The sequence below is a fragment of the Haemaphysalis longicornis genome, unplaced genomic scaffold (assembly GCF_048455015.1).
Source record: "Haemaphysalis longicornis isolate Haplotype H1 unplaced genomic scaffold, Haemaphysalis longicornis Haplotype H1 scaffold_1, whole genome shotgun sequence".
Lineage (NCBI taxonomy): Eukaryota > Metazoa > Arthropoda > Arachnida > Ixodida > Ixodidae > Haemaphysalis > Haemaphysalis longicornis.
The window spans coordinates 371,268,383-371,289,057 of NW_027526203.1; the positions used below are offsets into that span (position 1 = coordinate 371,268,383).

Genomic DNA, 20,675 nt, shown 5'->3' on the forward strand with positions numbered 1-20,675 from the left:
GACCTCTGAGACATCGAGTGCGATCCCATCTATCAAATGTTCGAATCAGCACTAAGTCCCAGTCAAGATAGATGATGCAGAAGACAAGATGCTATTGTGACAAGATTTGCAGTTGCAATGATGATTGATGTCCGAGCTCTAAAGAAGTTTTGTAGGTAGCGAAAAATTTGGCAATTTTCTATTATTCTATCAATAAAACTGGGTGCATACTGCAATCGCAAGCAAAGTAATCCAGTAAACAGAGTTCATTACTGACCCAGCTGCCTTGGCAACCAAATTGTGAACAGTTTTCTCTCCAGCCACAATGTTTCTACTTTGGAAGCATTTTGTTCTATCAAGGTAAAGGCCATGCTTCTGCTCCTGAAATGCTCTTACTCTGTGGCCTAGATAGGGCAAGAATTTACATCCCGATTCTCAATGTAACTGTTATGGGTGGGCTGCATTGTGTGGCAATAAATTACACATGTGCACGGTCAGCGCTCAGAACAATGCCAAGATAAGCAATCGTCTTCGAAGGTCGTTAGCCAAACTGCTGAACATACCAAGTTATACTTGAACCTTGAATTAGCCCCTGACCCTGGAGCCCCTTAAAGGTCCAAATGCATCCCTTGTCGCTACAAGGCAACAAATAAAAATAACTGCAAAGGACCTTGTGAGGTGTGAACACTTAAAGCAATGGCTGCACTTGTTGGCAGTTTATGAAAACTCAATTTGCCTTGTGAGCTACAGCGTGCATTGAGAAAGCCTTCTAAATTAAGATTTGTAATGAAAGGCTCAGAGTTTAATTTGAAGCCCTTCAATTTAGGGAGCGAAAGGCACTCTTGATTGGCTTTTCTTTTGCAGTAAAATGTTACAAATGCAGCACAAGAGCTCCTCCACCAATCCTTGCTAAATATAGCATCACTTATTTTTCTGTATTCTCCCTTAAATTGAAATTCTTGCAAGCTATTTTCCTACAGAGCACCATTTATTGACATGACCACAGCTCTTGTTTCGTTATGTTGAGAGAAGAAACAAAGTTAAATTTTGGACTCTATTGTGGCAAAGAAATGCCTAGCCCACAAGGTGTGTTGTAGCAGAAGGGTTATTGGGGTTCTGAAGCACCCCCTGCCGACACTACAAAGCACATAGGCTCCTGCACTGTGCAGTTATGAGTAACATATTCCAGCAAGAATTTTACAAACGCAATCAGTATTAGCAGGGTTATTGTATGTCAAAAAAGTGCACATATTTATGAGCTCTTCTCTTCTTTTCTGAGCAGTTTGAAACCCTGTGCTGGTTCAAGGTGGTGACAGGCCTGATTGTGCATACATCAGCAAACAATTTCCACTTTGAAGCCTAGACCAACTGGGTGCCTTGATGAGTGTTCCCCACTAATTGGTCAACAGTACGGCCTCATCGTCTGTTGTGCGCACTGATAAGCTTTGTTGTTATAATTATTCTGGCCGGCAGCTCACAGCAAAAGCCCCTCCATCGCGAGAGTGTCGGCATCGCATTTGGTTTCAAGAACATTTTGCTGGCAAGTCAAATAAACTGCTCCCCCTCTGGATATTTTCGGTTAGCATGGGTAGCAAAGTGTTGTTCACAAATGTAAGTGCATCTTTGCTTGTCCAACGCTATGAGCCTAATGTTGTGTAGGCACGCTTGCCAAAGCTTGCTGTCTGGGAGCATGCTATGGTTAACTTTCGTATTGTATTTGCTAGCTTTGCAGCTGGTGACTGCTCATTAAAACCGACAGTACAAAAACTGCAGTGGAGAATACGCACTGTTAAGTAACATGTTTGGACTGCCTTGTCAGCAGCAACAGAATGCCTCCCCAGGCAAGCAAGCCGAGCACTCGAGCAAGATCCCATGCCTGATACTGTGAAGAGACAGCCGTGGCCTTACACTGCACAGGTCCTTGAGCACCGCCTGGCAGCTGTGGTAGAGCGGGTAGTTCAACTCCAGATGCTCAGCTTCCTCCTCTGTGTAGTTGGCCACTGCTGCTCGGCAGTCCTGGCTCAGTTTCTCCAGGTTGTCTTGGAGGCACTGCATCTCCTGCCAAAGGGATGCCACCTCTGTCACAATTCATCCTCAAGCGAGACAGCACAAGGATGCATGGGCTTTGGCGGAGCTGGAACGGGTGCATGCATTCCGACATGCATCCGGACGTTTACAGAGTTTGGCAGAGCTGGGATTGCAACAATATGGCTATGTTGAAAGGACTAAAACAATGCCAAAAAAGAGCGGTTTAAATACTATCTGAAAATATTGACCATCTAGTTAATATCAGGTCTCGGCAAAATTATAGTACATGACCTAACACTAAGTCTCATCATTTTTAACTACTGGACGCACACAAGAGACTGGAAGTTATAATTTTCCAGAATCGTGTGTTGCACTCTCTCTGTCTTCTAACCCACACACAAAAATAAACTACAGTTGAACCCCGATAATACGACTTTCGAGGGACCATGCAAAAACGTCGTTATGACCGGGGTGTCGTAATATCGGGGCAAGGGTAAATACCGGCCTATTAAACGGTCTCATGCGACAGGTGCGCTAGGAACTTACTTTTAAACTACTATATTTAGCGTGTTCTTGCATAATTTGTGAACCCCGAACAGAAATCTGAAGTTTCTAAAAATAACACGCCTATTTTGTGCCCCCCAACTCCACGGCGCCTGCATTAGCCCACCAGCCACCACCAGCCATGCACCGCGTGCAGTCTGGCACTAATTATAGACCGCGCGCACAAGATAAGGCCAAAGTGGTCGAGAAAATTAAGAGAGGAAAAGGCGAGGGTGTGAAACTGCCAAGGACAAGCGAAACGAACGATACTACAAGGCAGCGATACAAAAAAGGTAGAAAAAAAATGGTACGGAGCGACATCATGGCTTTGGAAGATATTGATAAGCAGAGAGCAGAGATTGATGGAGAGAGAGCGTCATGAAATGAAGAAGCTTGAATCGAGCCGGCAAAGAAAGCGGGTGTTCGTTCATCGCCGTGGGGTTTGCGTCATATGTGTTTTCGTGGTCCGCCAGCCAACTGGACTTCGACTTCTCGCGGTTGGTGCGTTGCCATTCTGCTGCCACATGGGGCCAGTACCTGCCTGCTTGCTTGCGTGTTTAGCAAGTGGTCTGGCCCGCCTGCGGATCTTCGCACATCAAGCAGCCTCAGACAGGGGTTAAGAATGAAGAAATGTTGGGACGAGGCGGCGAAGCGGTGTAAAAGATAGGAAAAATGATAGTTTATCCAGGCCAGGGTCCGTCGTATGAGGTGAACTGCACGCACCTGAGTGTTGTACTATCGAGGTTTTTCATGCATTGTTTCTATGGGGAGTTTGCTGGGACCACGGTGATCTGTCGTAAGAAGCGGGTCGTCGTAAGACTGGGGGACGTATCAGTGGGGTTCCACTGTAGTACATACTGCCACTAACACCAGGGACACTGCACAGATGCATTTCCCGCCCAGTCTCCTCTGTTTTACAATTTAAACCGTGGGGGGGAAAAATCGGGACAATCAAGATGACGATGTCTCCCGCCTTGTCTATAACGCCTGGTCCTCACCTCTCCCCGCCCCATGTGATCACTGCACTGCTTGGCCAGGTCCGACATGCAGGGCTCTTCAATTTCTGGATGTAGGTCGATAGAGACTGCACGCTGCCGCATCACTCTTCGAATCTCATACAAGCACTGCTTCGACAGCTGCAAAAGAAAAAAACAAAGGCATTCCAGTCATCACTTGATAAAGGATCACTTTGCAGCCATAGCTCAAGCTCCTCCTACTTGAGAGTCACGGTTTTTGTCCCAGTCAATATGAAAGTAGATACAATTACCACAAAAAAATAAAGGTAACAAGGATGAGGGGGATGTCGATCAACCAGCTTTAAACCGCACTCCGAAGCCTAAGCAGAAAAAACAAATCGCAATTTTTTGCATGTATCTATTCTCTAGCCCCAATGAAAGGCCATCACTTGAAGCACATTACACTGACTGGGTTTGCCGACAACACTGTGAAACACTGTGACCATTTTTTTCACTCTACTGACGTTACGTAGACTGCACTTGGCACCCAGGGTGAATGCTTCGGGCAACTATGACCTTGAACTACAACGCAATTTTTGTGATATAGTGATGAAGCAATATTTGAAAACATGCTGCAAACAAAAGAGTGGCACAAGACGTACTTTTAGCATCTTAATATGACTCTTTCATTAGCCAGATGACACATTCCACCTAGCACCATTACAGGGCTCTCTCTACCAGTTCACATAGAGGACGTCTCACCTAGAATAATTCTCACCCTCAGGTTCTATTCCTGACAAAATACCGTAAATACCCGCGTATAATACGAGGTTTTTTTCTAAATATTAGCGTCCTAGATATCAGCCTCGTACTATATGCGGATCCAAACTAAAATTACAACAAAAATTCCAACGTTCCGCTTCATGTTATGGTTTCGGTATTGCTCGGGGCTGCGGCTTGGCTTCGTTGCTACGTGGCTATCCAATTCTAGCCCTAGCCAGTGCTAGCCACCCATTCCTTTGTTTATGGATAAGCGTTTGGTTCGGCAACACGCATGCGCTCTTGTGAATCACGCTTTGGGAAGTTCTCAGCAGTGGAGTACGAGTATGTCGGGGCCACGTAAACAGTGATTGACAGGCCACGCATGACAGTGATTGAACTGCGAGGACTTATCCTCACTTGTGTGATACGAGCGTGAACACCGCGCGGGTAACTAACACCGCGCCGAGAGGATATGAACCAATAATTTTTTTTTCAAATTTTGCATCCCTAAAATATTACCTCGTATTATATTCGGGTTCGTATTATACGTGGGTTTTTACGGTATTCTAACTTTATGTCAGATCTTTTCGTTTCACCCTCTCGAATTTCACGGTGCACGGCATCAGCAGAGACGTAACAGGGTGAAATGAAGTGCGAAAAAACGACGACAACCAGGAGGAACAAGTACAACGGGATGGGAGCGCTCCATCCTGCTGTGTTTGTTCCTCCTGGTTGCCGTTGTTTTTTCGCACTTCGTTTCCCCATGCACCCTTACCAACTCGCCCAGCTTTCTTTGTTACGTAACAGGGGGTCAGTGTGTGTTAGCTGCACATTAGCATTCAAGTGGTACAACCAAATGGAACTCGTGGCACCGCTACAATCGCACAGTCATGTTTCTTGGTGGTGGCTTTGGTCAGTGGCCGTCAATCACACAAGCAAATCTCTGCGGCGTCGTAAAGACACCGCGAGAAAGCGGCTGCTTCATCTGTTCTCCTTAATATCTAGCATAGCTATAGGAAGTACGCATTAAAATTTGAATCACTGCTATGGGGCAAAGGAAGTTCTAAACTTGCATTTTGCCATTGTGGCCCCATAATGTGCAAAACACTTTCAGGGGGAAAAAAAAGCACTCTTTTTTCCAACACTGATGGGGCAATGCAGACAAGCCGTAATTTGCGAGGATGCTGATGCTTTTATCTATAAAATAATTTCGAAGTCAAAGTAAGGGAGGGCTATGCCTGCTAACCCTTAATGAGCGTTTGCAACTGCTTCAGAGAGTCGCAAGCGGCACAGCCTTAACCAGTCAGGCATACATTATACGCACAATGGCAGTAGTGTTGTTCGCATGTTTCGCCCAAAGGCTGCTAGATTGCACTGGTTTATCATAGGGTCTGCAGCAGGACCCTACCGTTTTCGCTTGTGAAGACAACAGCGGAGCAACAAAGACAGACAGAAACACGGCATGGCCAAGCTTACCCGAACACTGTCATCGGGGTGGTACGCATATCGGTACAGACAGGGAAGAACTATTGGGCCCCTCTCTGGGTCCATGCGGGTGGGGTCATCGTACCATTCCTTCTTGGCCCTGCAGTATGTCACTGCATCCTTCCTGCATTCCTTGTACAAGATTGGGTCCAGCCTAAAACAAGCAATCACAAATAGATCAAACCCTTTAACTCTTTCGGGACCGCCGGAAAAAGTGATGAAAAAGGGAGGTCTCGGTACAAATTTTTTATTACATAAAGCAAAGGCACCATCCTGCCTTAGCATATACCAAAATGCAGCTAATTATATGTTCTTTTACATACAATACCAAGTTTTACTTCAACACTAACGATAGAACCATGAAAAAATCTGAAACTAAGAACTTCGTAAAAAAACTACAGAAAAAGATAGAAAAAAGCGTAAATATCAAAATATTAAGAAAGAATAAAATTATTTCGGGATATACAAAATCTAACACAATGCTTTGTTTCTTCATTGAAAAAGTTTGATGTGGCTAGGTGTAACTGGTTTTTTGTTTTGTGTATGATCTCTTTGGCACTAGGGCCATGGCTACGTCGTCGCCCAGGTACACGCCGGGCTCTTGTCTCGGCAAAAACTTGATCCGTTTCTGCACTGGTGGCAGGAGATCACCACCATAGGTAGTTAACACCCTAGCGAATAAATATAAGCCAGCCAGAACATAGTTCGAGCGCACATACCTACTCCAGAGCCAATTGAAACCGAAACCAACACCCACCTTTGAGCGCGATTTGATGTTCCAGGCTGATCAACACCCGAATCCTCACTCGAGCTGAAATCCGATCTCTAAAGCCGCATTTCGACTCTTCACTGCCACTCTCATCGTTAAAATCCACAGTAGAAGGCGAAGATATGCGAGCCGAGACGAGGCGGATTTCTTATCGCGCCCGCACGAGTATGACGCCATGTTTGTTTACATTCGAAACCACTGCCCGTCAGAATAAAATATCTGACGTGTTGCCGCCTGGCGATAAAAAAAGAAACTTCACAAAAGAGAACACTCCAGTTTTCAAACTATCTCCTAGATGTCGCTAGGTGTTCCATCGAGCGAAAATTTGTATTCTGCAGGCTCGCAAAACCATCGATCATATGTGATCGATGGCCTATGGAGCGGTCCCGAAAGAGTTAAGGAAAACACACACCCACACCCACAAAGACATGCTGCTGTGTCTCCAAGATACAATGCGTGTGGTACCACGCCCAAGAAGCTCACAAGATGCTAAAAATGCCCCCCCCCCCCCCTTACATGTTAACATTTAATTTCAGGAAGAACATGCACCTCGACAACAGCCCCATATTGCTACATGTTTGACAATTCCAGAACATAACAAAAAAAAAAAAAAAAGAAGCCACCACTGCAGGAATTTAATTGCCAACTGAAGATAGCACAACATAAATTTAAAACTAATTTTTGCTGGGGTTGGTGTATTATGTAATGTTCAAAGAGCTGACGCAAACTGGCTAAGGCCAGTCCCCCATTTATTTTCTACAGTACAAGCAGAGCACAACAAACCAGTAAAAATATTAAAAAAATAAAATAAAAGTTGTCTATAACATGGACAAGCACATATTACCCATCTTGAAACACTTGAAATTGTGCAAAATAAAACCAAGTGTGATCTGATTCTGGGCAAAAATTTAATTTTGATTTGACCCTGAACAAGCAGCTGGCCAGTTGCATGCACTGAAGTGGAGGTTTATGGGGATACTGAGATACCACGTAGGGTTAATGTGCATAAGAATCTAACGCCCACAGGCGTTTTGAGACACTACAGACAGCAATTATAAAAAATCAGGGTGTTCACCACTTCTATTCATGGTCTGCCAACGTTCTTAAGAAAACAGCAAACAGCTCACAAAAAGACAACGAGCACTCACTTGAAGTCTCGTGCGACAAAGTACTGAATCTGCAACAATGTCTCCCGGCAAGTATCCTTCATGGCAATGTTGCTCACTTGGTCCATCAGACATGAAAGCATCCTGTTGAAATTAAAGAAAGAAGCGTTTCAAGGAGGACATCTTTCAAACTAAAGAGGGAATAACGATAAAATGGGTCACTGCACTGCAGGATGGTCAAAGCGATCTGCACACCAGCTGTCATCAGCCACCACCATAAGCATACCGAGAGCATTATCTCGCACCAGACTACCACTTCGTGCCACTCGCAGCCATCCAAGCCATGCGCTTTGTCATTTGTGTGCCATTTGTGTTTGTCATGACAAATGCGTTTTGTCATTTGTGTCAATACTTCATTAAAATGACATATCGAATGCACAGGTTTCTACAAATAATTTCAAGATGGAGTGCAGTGTGTTTGTTACATTTACTATTTTGTTATAAACTGTGTCCTTATTACAAAGTTTAACGGAAAAAATGAAAATAGATGAAAGAGTGGCAACTCACAAGCCACACAGCCACACAGCAGTCAGTGCCTGTGACATCAAAGGGACTACTCTGTGCGATTGCCAGCTGCCGACAAAAGCTACCAGCTACCACAGATAAACGTGATTGTGTAATTGTACTGGTACCTTTGGTTCTATTTGACCGTGCCACTTGAATGCTGGCAGCATGGAGCGTTATTACCACGCTGGTCAGTACCTCAGCAAGGACATCTTTGGGACTCTTCCATTAGCAGCCCTGTACTGACTATGAGAAGCACACCGACATTCGTTCTCTACATACATTCCTCTGGGGAGGAAAGTCCACTGAATACCCATGCGGTCAGCCCGAGACTGGCAATGAAAGGTTCCACGGCTGATGTTTTACTCAATCCTCTTGAAAATGTTATTTGGCTCACTTGTATAACTATAGTCATCAATAGGGTGGATCTCTGCTATATGCTTGTTTTCTTTTTCCGCTACTTTTCATTTGCAGGAAAGAATTGCCCGCACTACCCAGACCACTCGAAAAAGGATCCCCCCAACGGGATAGAAGTTGGGTGTGCTAGCTGCGGGGTGATTGACTGTGTATACGCAAGATCTGAAATTCACTGTTTATGCATGTACAGATAATTAAGCTTCAATACGTTACATTATTACTTCTTTTTTTTTTTTAACAGGAAACAACCATTTATCATAAGAAATTGATTTTCTGGGAATCCAAGTAGTGAGTTGTTAACACTTTTTTTTTTCATCTGCAGAATGCCTCAAGGACTGCTGGAGGCAGAAAGCCCTGAGTGAACCGTTCTGGCCCACTGAGATAAATATTTCAACTGTTATGGCAGCAAAAAGATCACCGATGCTGAAAATGTGGCGAAGTGGTATGTTTGTCACAGGTTGAAATTCTTGCTTGGTTTAGTGCGTTAGCTGCATCATGCAAATTTCTGATGAGGGACAATTTGTCTCTGTGAACAGGTGAATGTCCATAGCATTCTTGCTCACACCGCCCTTTTTATCATGCAGGACCAAGCCAACTGGCAATTGTACAGATGGAGGTGACAAGATGTGCAACATCACCCAAGTTCTTTTCACTTGTAGATAGGCATGCAATAAACATAGGCACAATCATGTTATGTTGTCAAATTTAGTGCAATATTCCACATGGCTCTGTTTCAAAGCAAGCTTGGATGCACTTGTGGGTAAAAATATGCACGGGACCTCAATGGTCCTGCAGTGTCAAATGAGACCTGATTGGTTTTTTCAGACCAAAGGGGTTCAACGATCCAAACGAGTCCCATTGGGGAAACCCTTCTTTTGACTAGGTACTTCTCAAGTGAAGCCACAGCCAAAATTCATGTGCAAAATATCAACTTTGAGATGTTGGCTTGTCTTTGTCCTTTGGTTTGTCCTTGTTCTTTCAATGAACAGAAGTCTGCAGTTGTACTTCATTATGATGGAACAGTGCAAACTTAACGGAACGACAGAAGGACCCAACACAAGCGCTTGTATTGTGTCCTCTCATCCCGTTAAGTTTGCGCTGTTCCATCATAATGAATGTATACAAACTAGCCTCGTTCTCGACCTCTGCAGTTCTACAATATATCATCTAGCTTATTGCTACCACATTTTTTTTACTTCATGCTAAGCCTGCTAATGTTCCTTGCTGGGGTTCGTTGTTTTGGCACTTAAAAGCGTACATTCATTTAGTCACAAATATAGCACAGCTACTATATTCGTAACCCTCAACAACCCTTAACCCTTCGTAACCCTTAATAAAAAATGTTAAACTATACCTTTTCTTAGCTACTGCTAGCTATTTGAATAAAAAATCCACTTCTCAGCATCAGCCTGATCCGAAGACACATTAACATATCATACAACAAAATGGTAGCAACACAACACTTGCTGAATACTAATCACAAAAAAATGCAAACATCATAACAGCGCATTTAAAATGCCTTATAACCTAAAAAGCAAAAAGGAAAGAAGGACACTAAGGCTTAGTTTGCGTTCCTTTTCTGACAGTTTCACATGTAAATTAAGATAACTCAAAGGTAAAAAGAAGAAACGCAAGATGAATATTTCATACTGAATATTGTCTAAACAGGCTAGACATGATCTGATAGACAGCACAAGAAAAACCAGAGAAAGATTATTCGGTAGTCAAACTAAAAGAAAAATTTAAGAAACGAGCTCTTAAAAAATTATGAAGCACACACTGCACTGACAAATTCAACACAAGGTGATTGTTGTTTGAGGAATACTGCTCCAGCTGGCAAAGGCAAAAGAGCCAATAAAGACATCTTGTTCTTGCTGTTCTTAACATTTAAAACAAAAACTTTTGCACTTAACGCTTCATATTGTATTCAATAAATAACACTGAAAACAATGCATTCAATACTATCTGTGGTTAGCTATGTTAGCTAATGACTAAAGTGAGACAAATAACCACAGCTGGAAGAAAGCACTAACTTGGTAGCAAATGTTTACATTGAATTGTTACGCCTGCACATGACCACTGAAATTGAAGTATTTACCAAATCTCCCCCCCTACAGGGCCCTCAGCTACCGAGCATTATGATGAGCTCATTTTAATAACAGAGAAAGGGGCGGCAGTCTCAATAAGAAGAAGGAAGTTTTCCTCGACCTTCCCCTGCCTGGCTTGACATCCCGGCAGAGGTGTGACGCAGTGGACTGGCAGGCCTCTTGAAGAACAGGGTCCACCCGCCAATCCTCCCCTGCGCCCGAAACCTTCAGGACATGCTCCACCTAGAAGAGGCCAGAAGGATCCTTTTAGCCATGGAGCAATGCCCACAATACAGAAGCGATGCCTACAACCTTTTTTATTCGAGTGTTCTTTTTTTTCCCCCACTACGACAGAAACAAGAAGATGTTTATGATAAAACGACAAAAAGGACTATTCGCAAAAACTTAAGCAGAAGGAACAAGAGGCTTGAGTCACCGTCTAAGCAGGGTCCAACTAGTCTTTCAAACTAAAAGACCTAGGTCAGAACATGCTGAAAATAGAATGCGTTTCGGGGATGAGTGCATAATGTATTTGCACAGGACATTTATTATGGCTGTACAACCTCTTGATTTACCTCGGAGGTCACACCTCTCGTAGCTCTTTCCAATTTTCCTTAATGACAAATGATGCTTTGTTAGTGTAGGAACCAGTACTTTAGGCTGGCATTTCAGCCTCCTTCTGCCTTCTGGTATTTTTCCTGACATAAATGCGCCCGTCACAAATTGCGCAGTTTTTCCATCATGGAGATGAGAGGACCCAAGCGAACTCTGGTCGAGTGCCGGCCAAGCCAACAGGGCCTGTGCTGGGCTGCCACTTACAAGAACACATAAAAAAATGCTTCAATTGCGAAGCGGAAAAGCTGACGGCCAGGATATGAAGGGTTGGAAGCCTTCTTCCTGCAGCAGGGGTGGAACAGGGTCCATGGGTTTGGGAGCAGTCCTGGGAGCAGGCAAAAGTGCCTTCTGTAGCAGGCTTGGAGCAGCCAGAAAGGCATTTTTGGATCAGGTTTGTAGTAGCCAGAATTGCCGTTTGGAGGCGATGTAACACCATTTCACAGCATTGTGGTGCCTCTCTAATCTCCGTACAGGCCGCTGTGCAAGTCCCCTGCCAAGAACCTAATCTCTCTACTATTCTCAGGCGTTCTACCATGCACTAGAACCTAATCTAAACCAGGAACACAGTTCTTGTACTATATCTGGAGGTTTACAAAATGCGGAGTCATCTACGCTTGGCTCCAGCGTGTGCGTTGCATTATTACCGTTCAAAGGCCAAACCTCAAGCGGAGAGTTGAAAGGGATCAGATAACAGGCCTTGCTTCGTGTACACCAAACGGCAGAGTTTATGCGACCCCACGGCGGCATTCCGTAATACAAGGTGTTTGCTGCATTTTTTCTATCGAACAGCAGCTTCAGTGGGTGCAAAGCTGAACATAGCTTTTTCTTCACCCGTCACCGGGATGCAAGAGTCTACGAACTTAGCCCCAGACAACGTACCTAACTAGAGCGTGTCAGAAGGCCCTATTAATATTAGACCATCCTCCACTAAGCAAAGCCAACCCAAAGTTGAATTGAATTAAATTTAATATAAGTTTATTTGTTCTTTTCTGAATACAGAGAAACAGGGGGGGGAGGCAAAAGGCAACCAGCATCCCTCCATTTAGCAGGGAGTGCATTTCAAGTTTCAAATTAATTTCCGTTTCAAGTTTACAGGTGAAAATGAGTAGATACCTCAAAGCAAAAGTGAAACACTCCGTAAGGCGGACCATGATGTCACAAAATAAAATAGAGGAAAATACATCTCTAGTTTCTAACTCTTGCTACATCATAAAGCCACAATATCAAAAGCACCGTGCCACTCTGTTCCTCAGGGAAAAAAAAAAACAAGAATGCGACCGTACCACCACAAAAATAACCGGAAAAGCTCTACGCAAGTAATGAAAACCTTTGCAAACAGCGCTGGAAAACTACACTTTTTGCTGAACTTCACAAACGGTACTTGCTACTTTGCACTTCCTTCAACGTCTATGCAAACTAAAAAAAAGCACAAACATATTGTGCTGCCAACTTTTTTTTCGCAAATAAGAACAAAGTACAACAGCTATCTAAATCTGGACGTTTCCATGCGGCGCTTATCGGACCAGATTTGTACGTAACAGGCGATCCCGGCACCGCGGTTTACGGCGTGTATCATCGTTTTTTCGTGTGCTTGCAGCGCATAAATCGTTGAGGTAAAGGTCTCCAAGCATTGCGGCACAAGACGAAAAGACGTTGTGACAGAATCGCATTCACTAATGGCAGAGAAAACGCACCCGGATTGAAAATACTGCGGCGGCAGACGCGCGCCTGCAAAAACAAAACGGGAAAAAAATGGCGGCTGAACCGCACCGGCCAATTAAGACGCGGAACGGGAAGCTTGCCTCGAGCGCCCGTGCTCCTGCCCATCAGCAGTTCGTAAACGATCTTCGCGAAATCGGCATATTTCTAGGGACCATAGTAACGCTCGTTCTCCTCATGGGATGCCATTTTGAGATAGCGCAAAATACGCACAAAAAAAGAAGCTACAAGGCTAGTACAAGATGGCCGCCTTTGGCAGTCTGCTTCGAGTGTGGCGCACGCGCGAAGTTCAAGCTTTTTTAGCCCGATTATGGGCGTTTTGCGGCTCCCGCTGCATTTACAATGTCGACTTTAAGACCTTTCCCGACCAAATTCAGCGGTAAAACTTTCAGAGTAGGTGCTTGAAGGTATGGAGACTCCAAAAATGCGTTTTTCCCAAGATGCATTTTTTTGCGATTTTCGACCATTTAAGACCCGCGTCCCTCTTATTAATTCAGGCGGGTTTGGCACAACAAGCGGGATTCACACGGCGGAGAAACCCTCTCACGGAGGCGGACGAATATGTGACGCCAACAGCACGTGACCGGATTATCCGGCCTGGCCGCGCATCCACACGTGCGGAGCTACGCGGAGTGACTAGCAGACGACAGCGCCGAGGAACAGGTTCCATTCCCCGCCGAGGGCCACCGCCATCGAGCGAAAACATGCGGAGGCATTTGCTTCCACGGAGCCACCGCGGGCTATCCCCACCGAGGGGCGGAGCCTGAAACCGGTCACGTGAGCGGGTCCCGCGGGTCAAAAAGAGAGGGTTTCTCCGTCGTGTGAATCCCGCTACAGGGGCGGTTCGGCGCAGGATGGCGCAGCTAAACACGTTTGGCGCTCAATGGCGCAGCTGTTCCACCCCTGCTGCAGTGAACCCAAACATGATGAAGATGATGATCTAACTTGCAAAATATTAGAGTTCTATCATGAAAACCTACCACGCTGTCAAATTTCAAAGTTCTTTAAATAGTCATCTTAGTCTACAATTTCTAATATTCTTTCCTTGTTTTTCAAGACTGATTTTTACTTATGGGGAGAACTGTTGCCCTTAGTATCGTGGAAAGTTAGTCAGATTTGCATTACTCTTGCTGTTTCTAAAGCTTATGAACTGAACAGTGCAATAAAAGTATGAAAATTTAAGTTTCTTGCACAAGTACAAAATATTATATATTTTATTTATACCAAAATATTAGTGATTCATGACAAGAAATTTCATATGGTAATAATTTCTGCCCTCAGAAAGCTAAAATTACTCCTATGGTACAGCTGCAAAATATCAATGTTGTAAAACACAAAGCCTTGAAACTAAGCCAGTACTGTATTTAGTGCATAGCTAATCACAAATTCGGGAAGAATGGTGGAGCATGAGATATGACCTAATTTCACTTATGCCACATTAGTAAAAACCAGTTGCATATTTGTTCTCGGCATGCCAAAAGCGTGCTGAGAATTGCCTAATTAATTGCTGTGAATTGCTAGTAGCTTAATTAAGACATAAAAATAAGCGTGCTAGAGAACTGTACCGTACATGTGAAATATTCTCTCCACACAACACTTAGTGCTTAGCCAGTCATGCATTCGAGTTTATCTACTTCTTATTAAAGGCACATAGGTAATAACCAAAGTCAACCAATTACCATCGTGTACTTCCCCATTCATCAAGCCCCCTCTTTGTCTAATTATTCCAGAACTTTCCATAACACAAGGTAACCACTCAACGGCGCACATCTACACATCTTATTCCTTGTCACTATTATCCGTCAACCTCATCTTCATTCCCTCCGCTCCCTCACCACTGCGTGTTAGCCTTCTCTCTCATCTGTCAGCCGATCAATGGCAAGTCCTCTTCCTTCCCACCTGGCAATCTTTTCTCCAGGCTCCGCTTTCTCGGGCTTTGCAAAAACTTCGGCTTCACATTTTATGACCCCAAAATCTCGATCTAGTCTAACGATGTTTCACGATTGGAAAAAAGAAAAGAAGGGAGAGAGATGGAGAAATGCACACGTCATCAATTCATTCAGCATGTGCACGAGCGGTCTTTTCGATATTCCTGCTCTGTAAACGATTTTCAACATGAACAGGCCACATGTCTTCACCAGCAGACAAAATGGGAAGGTGGCCACTCTAGAGAAGAGCACAGAGCACACTACTGCTGAGGCTAAGTAGTAAAGCACTGTGCTTTTCCCTTGTGAGTATCTTGAATACTTTGTCAAGTACAATTTATTTTTTTTCAAGACTTCTGGAATCCCTTTAGCTTGTTCCACAAGTTTGACGCAAATACATCAAAAGAAAAAAAAAAAAAAACCCATACACAGGAAGAGGGAGATCCATAATTAGCAGAGTCTGCTACAACCAACTTTGCAGTAAGTGGGCACCACAGCATATAGCCCTTGTTCTGAAAACACTGAACACTGATCCCCACGCACCCCCACAACAGCGTGCTGACCTGCCGGCGGCACTGGTCCGAGAGGCGCTTGCTGCCCTGGGTGGACGGCCGGGCATGCCTCATCAGGCAGTGCAGGGTCTTGCCATTGGGCTGCAGCCGGGGGCCGCAGAAGGCCGCAATGTCCTGCTCACACGACGAGGCCAAGTCGGGCGTCAGTTGGTAGCTCTCAAGGAGGAAGCGGCGATGCTCCAGCATCTCCTGCTGGCACTCAGCTCGCACGGGATAGTCTGAGAGGACAGTCAAGCATCGTAGTGAGCTAGGTGTCATTCGCCATGCTGTGTCAGAACAACCAACACTATCATGCACTGCACCAAATGGGCACACACTAAGGCTCCGTAAAATGCTAATGCTAATGTTAATGCTCAACTTATGTGGTTGTAAAGCACACACCATATGAGAGAGTCTGCTGGCCTTCCTATGAACTATTTGTCTTCGCCCAGTTCACTCAAAAACTGAAAATGACTATTTTGAAACCATGATACCACTTTTTATTATTATTATTTATTTAATACACTAAGCCTTTCTCAGGCTCATACAGGGTGGGCGTGCAAATATACACACTCGAGTAGAAACCAAGCAATATCACACATAACGAAAGAAACAGAATCACAAGATGCTGGTGAAACTAAAACTGAACGATGGAAGCTCTTGCACAAAATCATGGCCAGGTCACAAAACATCATCGTGGCATCAGCAGGTGTTACAGTGATCAGTGTGTTCGGAAGCGCTCACAAATAAAAAAGGGAAACTTTTACTCTTCATAAAACAATCTTTCTATATTTTGAACAAATTAATCTGCAGAGGAAATGTTAACGCATTCACGTGGCAGTTTGTTCCACTCTTCCACTGCTGACGGGAAGAATGAATATTTAAAAGTGTCACAGTGTGACATGAATGGTCTGATGCACTTATTATGGTTGGTACGAAGGGAGTGATGGTTAGGCGGCTTTATATAGTTGTCCTTATCTATGTTTAAACCGTTGTGATATAAAAGAAAAAGAAACTTTAAGGAACAGACACGGCGACGGGCTGCAAGGGTCGGTAAGCATGCCCGCCTGTGCAGCTCAGTGACACTGTCATGCCTCGAATACTTTGAATAGATAAAGCGAAGGGTATTGTGTTGGACGTTTTCTAATTTGTTGGAAAGGTACTTTTGATGGGGGTTCCAAACAATGCTGGCGTACTGGAGGATCGGCCTTATTAGAGATTTATATGCTGTCAGTTTTACATTAGAAGGCGCCAATGCAAGTTTTTGACGCAGGAACCCTAGCTGGCGATATGCTTTTGTGTATGTGCTGTTTACATGTGCATCCCACTTCAGTTTACTTGTAAAAGTTACACCCAGGTATTTAACAGTGTCGTTTCTTGCAATGTTTGTGCCAACCAAATTGTAATTAAAATGCTGGATTGTTTTTCTGCGAGTTATGCTAAGGCAAGCTGTTTTCGACACGTTAATTTCCTTTCCCCACTGAAGGCACCAACACGCAATATTAGCTAGTGTGGTGTTAAGTCTAAGCTGGTCATCAGTAGTGCGGATAGTGGTGTAGATCACGCAGTCATCAGCGAATAGTCTCATTTTAACGTTAGGCTCAAGGCACATATAGATATCATTGACATATATTAGGAACAAGATGGGTCCTAAAACGGAACCTTGCGGTACTCCGGAAAAAACTTCCAAAGAATCAGAGGCTGTGTTGTTTACAGTTACATACTGCCTACGATTTGAGAGATACATTTTTTTCCATGCTGTTATGTTACTGTTAATACCAATAGATACAAGTTTGTCAATCAATTTACTGTGGGGCACCTTATTAAAAGCTTTGGCGAAGTCTATAAATATGGCGTCGGTTTGCAGTTGTGAGTTAATAGTAGTTACGAAATCATGCGTGATTTCCAAGAGTTGAGTAACAGTAGACAGGTTTTTACAGAATCCATGTTGGTTTGGGTACAATAAGTTATCTCCTAATTATGTCATTATTGCCTTGTTGATTACATGTTCCAATAACTTACAGCAGCAACTAGTTAGTGAGATAGGCCTGAAGGTTTCTATGGACAGCTTGCTCCCACCTTTATGAATTGGAACTACTTTTGCACACAACCAGTCTGCAGGTAAAGAAGCTGTTAGTAGGGATGCTTTAAAAATTGCTTCAAGAAAGGGACATAGCTGCTCTGCGTAGCGCCGAAGGAAAACATTCGAAATATTATCAGGACCCACTGATTTCTTAACATCGATCTGTAACAGCAGGTTAAGAATACCTTCCGTAGTGATAAGGACATTGAGCATTGAAAAAGGATGCACCGGAGCAACAGGGCTGCTTGGTGCGCATGTGCGCGTAAATACCGACTGAAAATATCTATTGAAAGCATTGGAAACAGCCTGTGCATCATTTACAACAGTACCCTCAATTTCTACTTCTGTTGCTGGGTTTTTAGGCCGTGCCAAGTAACGCCAAAATTTTTGTGGGTGATGCATCATGAAATGAGATAACGTATGTGAAAAAAAAGCTTGCCTTGCACTTCTAATTTCCGCCTTAAGCTGAGATGCAAGTTTACTTAAAATGACTGGGTTCCTCTTGTTCTTGCGCATTCTCTGTACCCTTCTTTTAAGGTGAATAACACGGCGATTGATCCATGGTGTTTTTCTTCGTGTGCGTTTTAGTTTCGTTGGGATAAAGTTTTGTTCACAGTACGTAATTATTTTTTTCAGTTGAATCCACATACCATTAACACCCTCACATTCCTCTAGAGAAAACGTCTCTAGTGCTGTGTCATGGACATACTTTTCATGGACATACAAAGTTCAAATTGTTAACTGCAGGTTGAAATAAAATAATGCAGGTTGAAATAACCATCTAGTGGAAAATAACCAATTTCCCACTAGTTACAAACTTGAGGGAGAAAGGAGTTTTCTTATATTTCTGAAGAGCAGTCAGGTTTCCTCATTAAGAAAAGAGTTATTAAGGACAGCTAAATTGCAACTTTTAATGTCAATGCTGCATGCAAAACTAGGCTGCTGCTCTGTGCCTAACAAATTTTTGCTGCCACCTTCATAGCCAGGTTGTGATCAGAGTGTTAGGCCAAAGGTGTAATTTGTAATGCTCATTCAAGTTTTAAAAATGTACTGGGCTGATTTATCTTTAGAAAAAAAAGGGGGCAGCCAGGTTTCCACATGTACGCATTTTACGCATGCACGGTTGTGCAGACATTTTGTGCATGTTCAGCTTTTTCACACAACTTTGGGTTGTACAAAAGGGAAACATAAAGGCACAAGCCGTGCAGTAAAGTCAGAACTGTGCACATGGCAACAAACTCACAATTATCAAATATTAAAAAAAAAAAAAGAAAACTCGAATACAGTGGACAGTAGAATCCCATTGTGAACGAAATAAAACACTAAAAACCATTCACAAATAGTTAGTTTTTTAGCATTCAAGCAGAATCAACATAAAGTGAATATTGTCGAGCCACTTGGCTACCCACAGAAATGCTTGGTGAAACTGTGGCCAAAGCAATTTTAGTCAAACCAACCCTAATCATTTTTTTTTTTTCCCTAATAGTACACACAGTACTGGGTTTTCATGAAAACCAATGCTTGGTCACAAATGTTGCAGAGCTCACCCTTGTGCATGGCATTCTCGAGGCAGAGAAGAATCTGGGCCAAGCGAAACTCTCGGCGGTTCGAGGTCTTTTCGCGACAACGGTACATGCGTATGTCCTGCAGGCACGCTCCACTCAGACCCTGGCTCACGCGGAAGTCCTGCATTGTCAGCTGCTCCCTCTGGGCCAGCTTCTCCCGACACTGCACCAGGGGCATGTGCGACACCGCCGTCTACTGTCCGCACAAACAGCACAACGAGAACACTGCCACTCTGACATTCTCGTGCTGCAACTTGAAGGCAAGCCGTGGCACGATTCAGGTATACAGCATGACAGGAAAAAAGCAGCTACGTCAGCATTTCAGCTAGTGCTCAGGTATGACAATTACAGTGTCAACTTCTGCACACTTCTTTGCTTCTATTTCAATATACATGCACACACAAGTCAAAGTGAACAATACGACCTGCCATGCCTGTCAGTTATCACGGTTACCACATTGCAACTCTGATGTGGGGCTGGCACATACGAATATAGGTTACTTATTTACCTCATTTACTTCTTTTACCTTTGGGGAAAACAGCGTTGTAGATGGGGGAAGCATAAAGGAGTAAAAGTCAATGAAATGCTGGTGACACGTACAACATTATAGTACACAAAAGTGCAATACAGTAAAGCCCGCTTTTATCGAACACGGATATATCGAATTATTGCCTATATCGAACCCTTGTATAACTCTGGTAAAAATTACATGCATTTAAAACTTTTTATATCGAACGTGATTTTGCTCACAATGGATATATCGAACTCTCCCGCGCAAAATTTTTCGCTCTCTTTATGCATGCAGCAGGCTTTCCCGCAATACATCGGCGTGCAGCGGTAGCGCGGGTGTCGCTTGGGACTCCCGCGCGAGCTCGGGGGTGGCCAAACTGGTCGCAGCAGAGTGGACCAGCTCCACACATGCGTGCCGTTGGAGCCGAAAGCGTCACATTAGCTGCTGCGGGCTGCAGTGTCACCGAAATTTAAGTCCGCACCACTCGCTGCCCACACTTGCTCTGTTCGCTGGGTTCGCTGTTATTCGCTTGTATCCATGCTTGTCTCCGCTCTGTCGAAGACGCCGAGGACTCCGTATCGCTTCCGAGCACGAGCGAAGCCGTCGCTGCGGTGGCCCTGCTACGGCGATACTGCAGTGCCTTTGAGGGCAGCGGTCTTGTGCTTGTCGACTGTTTAGATACCGTGGAGCAAGCGGTCACCAGCAACGCGTCGTGCTCCAAGAAGCAGGCTACACTCACACAGTTCTTCCGCCCCAATAAATTCTTTCCGAGAAAGTGTCGTATCAATAGTGAACTGCAGGGTGGTAAGAGCTCAGCGTTAGCTCGTGACTCCGTTGGCAAGATTGCTCTCATATAAGTTTTTTTTTCACTTTCTATATCGAATTTTTGCTATATCGAACTATTTTACAATCCTTGCGCTGTTCGATATAAGCGGGCTTTACTGTAATGTCTTCCAATGCAAACAATACATTTAAAAAGAGTGAGAGAAGGCAAGGAAGAAAGAGAGACA

The 20,675-nt window shown here is 44.0% G+C and overlaps 1 protein-coding gene across 1 annotated transcript in view; it reads right to left on the reverse strand.

The window, feature by feature from the left end:
* Window positions 1–20,675, reverse strand: part of Glg1 (Golgi apparatus protein 1) — a 55,623-nt gene that overhangs the window by 25,265 nt on the left and 9,683 nt on the right. The window contains exons 6-12 of the mRNA XM_077686327.1: window positions 19,137–19,317; window positions 15,519–15,745; window positions 10,818–10,939; window positions 7,671–7,772; window positions 5,745–5,907; window positions 3,549–3,686; window positions 1,888–2,037 (exon numbers count right to left, since the gene is read on the reverse strand). Coding sequence (XP_077542453.1) covers window positions 1,888–2,037; window positions 3,549–3,686; window positions 5,745–5,907; window positions 7,671–7,772; window positions 10,818–10,939; window positions 15,519–15,745; window positions 19,137–19,317 — 1,083 coding nt within the window. The remainder of the gene's footprint in view (window positions 1–1,887; window positions 2,038–3,548; window positions 3,687–5,744; window positions 5,908–7,670; window positions 7,773–10,817; window positions 10,940–15,518; window positions 15,746–19,136; window positions 19,318–20,675) is intronic.